General features: G+C 41.2%; 1 protein-coding gene across 1 annotated transcript; it reads right to left on the bottom strand.

Annotated features, from left to right (window-relative positions):
- Positions 1-616: 616 nt before the first annotated feature.
- LOC118226119 (tumor necrosis factor ligand superfamily member 10-like) lies at positions 617-7,990 on the bottom strand. Its single transcript, XM_035415450.1, has 5 exons — positions 7,817-7,990; positions 6,512-6,655; positions 6,171-6,216; positions 5,765-5,884; positions 617-4,271 (listed from the first exon to the last, which is right to left on the bottom strand). Exons 1-5 carry the CDS (start codon positions 7,928-7,930, stop codon positions 3,799-3,801), a joined length of 897 nt encoding a protein of 298 aa, XP_035271341.1. The 5' UTR covers positions 7,931-7,990; the 3' UTR covers positions 617-3,798.
- Positions 7,991-8,853: the final 863 nt, after the last annotated feature.

Raw genomic sequence — 8,853 nt, 5'->3', positions numbered from 1 at the left:
AAGTTTTTTTACCTCTTTATGTACTTGTCTACAATATAGCACAATGTGAATATGGGACTTTTATTCTTCATGGCATACATAGCTATTTCTGACATAAGGTGGCTTAAGCGGGCAAATAATTCCTCTGACATGAGAAGCACCTAATTAAGGAAAAATAATAGCTTGTTACAATTCTGAGATTGCAATTGTGGTTGGAACGAAAACCAGCATACACAGTGGGACCCCAGGACCGAGGTTGAGAACCACTGGCCTAGGTGTATGTAAACTTTTGGCCTCAACTGTACACCATCAAAGAAGACAAGTCAGTCAGTAGCAGCCATACATGCCCACCAGGTTTCACAGATGAAGGGGGATGCTTTGGATCTTGGGCAGTTTCTTTTGGCCTCCACACTTTTCACTTGCCATCACTCTGATATCAGTGAATCTTCATCTCATCTGTACACAAGACCTTTCCCCAGAACTCAGCATGGTTTTTAAGGTACCTTAACTGTAAGCAAACTGTAACCTAGCCATCCTGTTTTTGCAGCTAATTAGTGGTTTGCATCTGGCAGTGCAGCCTCTTTAGTTCTGTTTAAGTCCTCTGCAGACAGTAGTCACTGACACATCCACGCCTGTCTCCTGAAGAGTGTTTCTTTATTACAGTGAGAATTATTCAGTCATAAACAGCAGAGTTCTTCTTTAGCCTACCAGGCCCTTTGTGATTACCGAGCTCACCAGTGCTCTCTATCTTCTTAATGGAGTTCCGAACGGCTGATTTTGGGAAGCCTAAGGCCTATGTCTCAGACTGTCCCCCCCCCCCCCCATATTTCTCAGTTTCTTAATGGATTCCTTGAATTTCTTTTGCACAACTCTGGTCCTTATGCTGACAAACACCAATGACTCCAAAGGCAATCAAAAGCCTAGAATCAAGACTACATACTGAAACCTCTTTTCTACTTGTACTAAAGAAGCAATTTAACATGTATTAAAAGTGCTGATATTTCTACATAGTGAAACCAAAAACATTTAATAAAAGCTGAGAATTTAACCACAAGTATTGTTTGACTGCAAATCTAAAATTGTGGAGTACAGGGCCAAATCAAAAAAGAAATAGTTCTTTGTCCAAAACATTTTGGAGGTCACTGTATTTGAAAAATTAAGATTGGAGCGATGCTTGTTATTATAAAGTGCCTTTGATTTGTGAAAAATGACCAATTATATATTGTAGCAAAGACATAGTGATATAGCCTACAAGTGCACTTCTATTTTTAAACCAACATAGATTACATGGCATGTAGTCCCTAAAAATAAAATCATGGCATAACAGCAATATCATGATTGTCAGAATGTGGTACAAAATCAATTTTGGTGTTATGATCACTTCCCCTCTCCTCACTTCCTGTTAAAACTATTGGCCTCAGTCAAACTCAAAATTAGTCACTACCCATTCCAAACAAGTTCATATACCACTTGAAAAGTGCTTGGGATAGAAATACACATTAAACTAAACCAGTAACTCATAATTAATTACTTGTAATTATATATGATAATGCTGAATACCATCATTCTTACAACACATTCATTTGAACACATTCAAGTTAATAAGGTTCAAAATGCAGGTAATGCAGACTAAACATCAAGATAGATTCAACATAGATTTAAATGAGGTGTTGGATTCAGCCCCACCCTGTCAAATCTATTTTCACAGAAAATAACATTTTTGATCCCTGCTGCATGTGAATTACAACAATAGTACTGCAGTTGCACTTTTATTTATTTTGGCATGTGCACACACACACACACACACACACACACACTATATAGTACTGTGAGAAAGTCAGAGAACACCCTCTTTTATTTACTTTCCAGTGAAAACAGCCATTGAGTGCAAGTTATTTATTTTGCAGTATCAGACAATATTACAGCATATTTTAAACACAGAATTCCACAAAAATCTCCATAACTATATACAATATCTAATCTTTTAGTATTGAGTGTGTCCACCCTTTGCCTTTATTACAAGGCAGTTATGGTGTGTTTGTTTAGTTGTTTGAATACAAGTCACTTTTGAAGGCAAAGAGTTCTAAAATGACATAATTGACACTTTTGGTAACAATTTTGTTGGGAAGACAGAGCTGTGACTTGTCTGTTGACTGGACGGATGGAAGACAAAGTGGTAGTAGGGTGCACAAAAGAAAGAGTAGACAAAGCCTGATATATCTCAAATTATATGTAGTGGTGAAGGCTTTTCCTGCATTATTGTCTGACACTAAAAAATTTAACTGAATGGCTGATTTGACTGGAGACCGAATAAACAAATGGGTGGCCTCTCACATTTGCACACTACCATACCCCCCCCCCCCCCCCTTACACACACACACACACACACACACTCACTCACTCACATGATCTGAAATAGTACATTACACTGTGTGACTTGGAGACCTGGAGTTGGTAGTATATAGACTGCACACTGTTTACTTTTCAAAGTGAATATCCCTTCTGAAACATTTACATGAAAGACATGATTAAAAACTGGAGCATTATTTTGAAACCTTTAGAATAACAGCTGGAAAACAAAACTCGGCAAAACTCACAAATTATTAAACACCCCTTGTTCTTACGTCATCTCTCTGGTTCTGCTTATTTTTCATTATTTCTTTGAGGAGAAAACGCCACTGTCCTGTGCATCTTTTCTTGCTGACATTTTACATTTCATCCATTTGGAGCTGGACATTCACTGGAGTCCAGGAATAGGGTGGTGTTGTGATGGAGATGAGCCAGAATGTTCAAAAAAGCACAATTACATAAGAAAATATATTGAACAAATCTCACAGTCAAACACATTTCACAGTCTGTGATGTATTTACAAATAAATATGTTTAGGCTTGGGTCTACCACTGCAACACCACAAGCAGGTGTTCCAAACAAGTCTTTTGGTCCACCACAATGCTGAGCACTGGAAGTTCCTGTTACATTCCTTTTCTGAGTCACCTCCTGTGCAGAGTGCCAAGTGCTTCCATCACAATGCCATGAGGTTGGTGTCTACAAGACATTTTTACAACTGGGATTGTTTATGAATGGGAAGAATACTGAAGATATTAAAAATACACAACTAGTTTAGGTTTTATCTTGTTCTGAACATAAGACATTACTGTTAATCAACATATCAAATCAATAATTAAAATGCTACTTCAACATGGTAAAATGAGCTCAGCCAAAAAGAAATATATATATGGAACTAAAATATTTTTTGACAGGATAGCTCATTGAATAAGCCAAAAGGGATCATTGTCTGTTCCTGAAAAGCCATTTGTACAATTACTGAAAAAGACACCAAATGTTTTACTTGGAAGAGACAGAACAAGATTACTTCCACATATTTATGTCACTCCCAACAGCAGAAGAGCTGGTGAACTCCAACCAGTCCATGCTCTGCATTTTCACATCCATCTTCCTGTTGGGAGTCAACAGAACTGCCTCTTTCCCACCACCTCCCAAAATATATCACTGCCTCGGACAGAGTCCTTCCATGGCCAATCAGATACATTCCATCATATGGGGTTCTAACATGCCCCTCCCCTCACTTCTACTATGAGGCAAGTAATAAAAAATAAACCTCATTGGCTGACAGAACAAAGTGACTTTGTGGGAGGGGGGGGGGGGGGGGGGCAGTGTACTCCCCATGCTCTCATCCTTGTGCCAGTCTGCTATAATCCCCTTAGACTAAGGTGTGCCAAAGTTCTAGGAAGAAAGCAGAATGAGGACAAGCTGCATGGCTTGTCTAGATGCACCACTACCTTGGCTGCAGTGACCAGCTCACTGGCTTACCAAGAAGGCACCAAAGAAGCTGGACTTCTCATCCATGTCCACTGTGGTGGCGTTGCTGACTGACACAAACACCCTGTCACCGGCGGTCAGCTGGAAGACCCCGGCCTGGTAGATGGAGTACAGGCCGTACTCGGCGCTCCGCGACCAGCAGGTGGTCCTGGCGTTCTTCATCAGCAAGATGGGGATGGGGTAGGAGCCCACCTTCTTGTAGATGTACTGCAGCATCTGCTTGCCCCTCACGGCACTCCCCTCAATATCCTCTGCCCCATCTGTGTACTCTTCCTCACCCTCCCCCAGGGGCAGGGTGTGCCGGAAGTAGGTCTGGGAGTAGATGTAGTAGAGGCCAGCTTGAGGGACCACCAGTTCCCCATTGGTCATTTTGACATTGTGCAGGAAGGCCAGGCCTTTCTCCGACTCCCATGACTGGATCTTCTGGCCCAGGACCCTCTTGCTGGTCGGATCTGCAGTAGCCGCAACAGGATTTCAGATTTGAAATTCTTTCAAGCCACAAATTCTGGAGGCTAAGTAGCAGAAATGGAGCATGCATGTTTTCAGTACTAAGAAGTGTAAAATGTGATCTGGGTCATTAAGAGGAATATTAAATTGACAATGGCAGTGAAAAAAATGTTCTAATTTAGTACAAGACTAGATCTGACAAGCTATCTGCTCAGCTGGAACAAGCACCTGAATGAAACAGACTTATTTCCTGTAACTCAGTGTCAAGCTGTCACTGACAAGTTGTTTCCATGATAGCATGCTATGCTCAGCCTTAAAAATATCTAATTTCACTTTCAAATGTGTGTGATTTCTGATTTTCCAAGAAAGCATTAAATCCAGAACTTCTCATGCTTCCAACAGATTTCACAGCTTACACCTTTCCTTAATAACCTGAGATGCTACAATTCAATCAACCAACCTGACAATCAATTGACCAACCAATCAATAAAAAAGCATGTTAAAAATAAAAAAGCCCAACATTATGCTGAACATGTCCAATTCCCACCTTAATTTGAAATGTCCAATTGACTATTTGTGTGCAGTTGACTCATGTGCTAGCTCCACTGCCAATTTGGTACATTAAAGATATCTGCGGTTCTCCTCCAAAACATGTGGTGTCACCAGTCCTCTTCTATTCACACCACAGCCCATAGCCAAGCTCGCACTGAATTTTTATACACGGTTTGGCAAGCATTCCACTGGTGCCCAATCACCCAGCAGGGGTCACCACGGAGCATTTAAACACATCCAACTGCCCGAACCATCCCTTAGCCTGGGCAATGCAATCACAAATTGTGCGTCGCCCTATGGAGATTTGATACAAAACCATGGGGCTCATCCATGCTCCGCAGCATGTTTCCATACCCGAATGACCCTCCTCCCAGCTGCCCATAAAAGTGCATTTTGAGAAACACCTCTTGGGTACTACATTGATCCTGAGTAAAGGAGGGCTGTATGAAACAGTGGATAGAAAATGCAATGTATCTCTTGCACGTGCTAACAAGCCCCTCTCAGGTTGTGCATGGCGTTCATGTGCTGAAGCACCAGTGACTCCGGGTCGACAGAGCTAATGGTGCGATAAGGACTCATTACTGTCCACTGGCAGCTGACAGCAATGAAGACCAGAGCAGCCAAACAAAGCGTGTTTCTGAGCACAGTGGGGTTTAGTGAAAGCTGAGAATATTTCAATGATGATTAAGCCTAGATTTCCCCATTCAAATCGCTTGTTGTTTTTCTCCAGTGAACTGTGACTCAATACTTTCCCCTCAACCAGAGTAATCAGAATTGCCTTTCCTTGAAGAGCTTCTAGACAAATACTTCTGGGCCCAAAATATTTCTTGAAATGCATTTCAGAGGTCATGCATTGTGTACAACCAGCTGTAGAATCTCTCATAGAGAATAGTGAACTGTGACTTAGAGCAGCATATTATCGCTCTCTAGCATGAATGTGTCGTACCCTCCGCTGACTGGGTTGCTCCTGAAAAGAAAGTGCCGGTGACGTGAGCAGCGATCTCGGGACGAGGCGGGGCCTCTTTGTCCTCCGTAGTCAGGGATGGCAAAACTCGCGACACTTCATCTGCAAAAGAGTGGTGAGGCTGAAGCATGACTGACCACCAAAACCCAACAGCAGTGCTGCTCGGGGCAATAAGGTCAAATTAATGTTGATTCAAAATAACCTATAAATGAAGATGCTCAGTGGCAAAATCACACACAGCCTGTCCATTTATTTGGCATTTATTTTACTACTAACGTTATTCAAAAAATACTTTAATATACATATCATTCTGCCGGGGAAAATTCCTTGGATCTAAACTGCTCTGATCCCAGGGCTGGAACTTGCTGTATTGTGAGTGGCTACCTACCTTTGACCGCAGAGGAGATTTCTTTCTCATGGCAGTTTGACATAGTCTGTGTGGACAGGAAAGGACATAAGTCCAATTAATACATGTCAGAATATTTTCAGCACTTCAGTAAAACAATAAAAGCACTTTTTGAGATGTGTTTCAGGAACAGGAACTGATTGTGTTAAGGACATTTCCTCCCCAGTCACCTGTGACTAACCCCTAACACCCAAACTCCCCCAGGTGTACAAATGCCTCTGCTGATAATCCCAAAGACACAGAATTCCAAAAATAAAAGAGTCCATTGTAGTCCAGCATTGCCTAGTAACCACCACATTCTGTAAGCAAGCGCTGCCTGATACCTTTTCGATGAGGAAATGGAGTTGCTGGGTAACTTGCCAGCAGGGGTCGTCTTTTCCATCGTCTGCGTTCAAGTCCAAACCTTTGCCTTTTATATTTGCGCGCATCAGACACGAAATGCTGCTCTTGGAAAACGTCTCTTTCATCTGCAAAGTAAGAAGAAAAATCAGTGTGTTAGGCAGAACATAAACACAATCCCTCGCCTCAAGAAGCAAGTGCAGAAAACTATGCACGCACAGCACCCTTAAACAAATTTTTTTCTGCTTGGTTAATCGTGGCTTGTCACTCAACCAATGGGCAGGCTGTTGGTAGAGCGGCAACTAGATAATGGCTAATTGCAAGGTGCCCCGAATGTTTAACACTTGGAATAAGTGCATTTCATCATGTTTATGATTAAACATTTTTGTTCACACCCGACTGTAGCAGAACATAAAGCTATATAGGCTCGTATAAAACGAATGTCGTTCTTTGACTGTATAAAAATAGCATATGCCTGAATTTATTACTTTGTTACAGTGAGATTATGCGTCCAACGCCACACTCTTTTTAATATGATATAAGGCATATGCGGGTCTGCAGCAACTGAATATCCAGATCAACTGCAGTATTGAATCAGGCTGATGTAGCCTACGGTTGAACTAAATATCAGCATAAAACGGTAATTAGCCTACATGGCGAAACCTGGATAGATTAGGCCAGCAATTACCAAACAATGAACCCAGCATGGAAGCTATGGGCCATTACATAGAAGTAAACAGAAAAAAAACAATTTTCCGTTCTGAAACGCCATCAAAGTTTCAAACTAGTTGGATACATTGGTGTTTATGTTGTTTAGACGAACTAGTTTAGGCTTACATTTACACATCGCAATTTTCCTTCGGGGCTTTAAAATGAAAATCCCTTTTTAAATAAATCTTTTTCGTTCCGCCTTAAATAGTATTCGTTTCTCTTGCTCAACTTGCGCTTCAGGCTCTGTTGTGCGACCCATTGGCTGAGATCCAGTTGAACTAAAAGTAAAGGAGAACTGGGGCGAATGGCGCGCTATATACAAAAACATTAAGTTATGTATCGACTCTAGCAATTTTGAGCTGTATCTATATCATCAGGCTACATCAGCGTCATCGATGAAAACGAACAATAGTCTATAATAAAACATGGAATTGCTACCTTGGCCATCTGGAACTGTCCAACGCACAATAGCCCAATTATCTGTATGTTAGTTCCTATTCTCGCACAGCTCAACCTTTCGTTCAGCAAAAACTATTTCTTTCCCCAAAAAGCAACCCGTACTCTACATTGTACCTTACCGTTGTCAACACGTTGCTGAAGTAAATGAAAGTTACCGCAACTGCAATTGTTTGCAGGAGGATTGCTGCGAGAAGAATGAGCCCCAAGCATTGCAGTGAATACGAGCCCGTCATGCTGACTGTTGCACTCCGCAACGTCCCAGACAAAGGCTGCTGCAGAGCGCATGCAAGTTGCACATATGAAAAACTCGTAGAGGCGGAGCCGCGCGGAAGCCAGTACTCAATAAAGTAGGGCTACAAGGCTGTCTCCTTTTTCGAGAAACCGAGCCGGTTCAGTTTACAGTTCATGATAATCAGAAAAGATAAGCTCCTCTCGTATTAGTAGAAGCCAGTGACACTGACATTATTCCGTTTGAACTTTCCTTTGATTTATTTAGTTTAGGAAACCTGACGATTTAAAATCTATAAATTTACACACAACACAAAGAGAGTGATGGCACTAAAGTAGAAAGCATTGAGAAAATGAAACCGTTTAAAAGACTAAATTGAAGAACAATTCTCAGAAAATATATGGTGCTCAGCCTACTGTTGCTGCTGCTACTGCTGCTACTGCTACTACGACTACGATACACAATTTTATACTTGTGCTGTAGTTATATGCATTGTTGTAATCCTAATCCCACTATATATAATTTCCTGAATTGTAATAATAATAATAATAACAATAATAAATAAATTACCTCATATCCTATGAATTGCTATGGTAAACGTGGCGATGAAAGTGGCGTAGTCACAATGAAAACTCAGGTAGGGAACAGAGATGAGAAGAACGCACTTTTTAGGGGACACATATGATGATGTGTACCCTTTTTTAGTTGCTGGAGGGGGTTGCAGCAATGGGATGTGCTTAAACTTGAAAACCTGAACATCCTGGAACTGAACAGAGAAATGGGTTGACAGGTGCAGCAACTAGTCAAACTTTCAAGATGCAAAGATTTTGTGTGTGTGCGTGTTGGGAGGCTGGAATTCTGAAATATTCATAACTTTGAAAGTGACATAAAAACACTCCAATTTTAATTCTTTAGTGATTAGATAAC

Source organism: Anguilla anguilla, chromosome 4 (genome assembly GCF_013347855.1).
Source record: "Anguilla anguilla isolate fAngAng1 chromosome 4, fAngAng1.pri, whole genome shotgun sequence".
NCBI classification, from domain to species: Eukaryota; Metazoa; Chordata; class Actinopteri; order Anguilliformes; family Anguillidae; genus Anguilla; species Anguilla anguilla.
Note: the sequence above shows the minus strand (reverse complement) of the source record. Positions and strands in the feature narration are given on the sequence as shown.

Bases quoted from the DNA above. Each gene is read 5' to 3' on its own strand.
- LOC118226119 (XM_035415450.1), bottom strand. From the start codon at position 7,930: ATGACGGGCTCGTATTCACTGCAATGCTTGGGGCTCATTCTTCTCGCA. The intron at 6,656-7,816 runs GTAAGGTACAAT...CTTACTTTGCAG, and splicing joins TCAGCAACGTGTTGACAACG to ATGAAAGAGACGTTTTCCAA. The intron at 4,272-5,764 runs GTACGACACATT...CGGCTACTGCAG, and splicing joins AGCAACCCAGTCAGCGGAGG to ATCCGACCAGCAAGAGGGTC.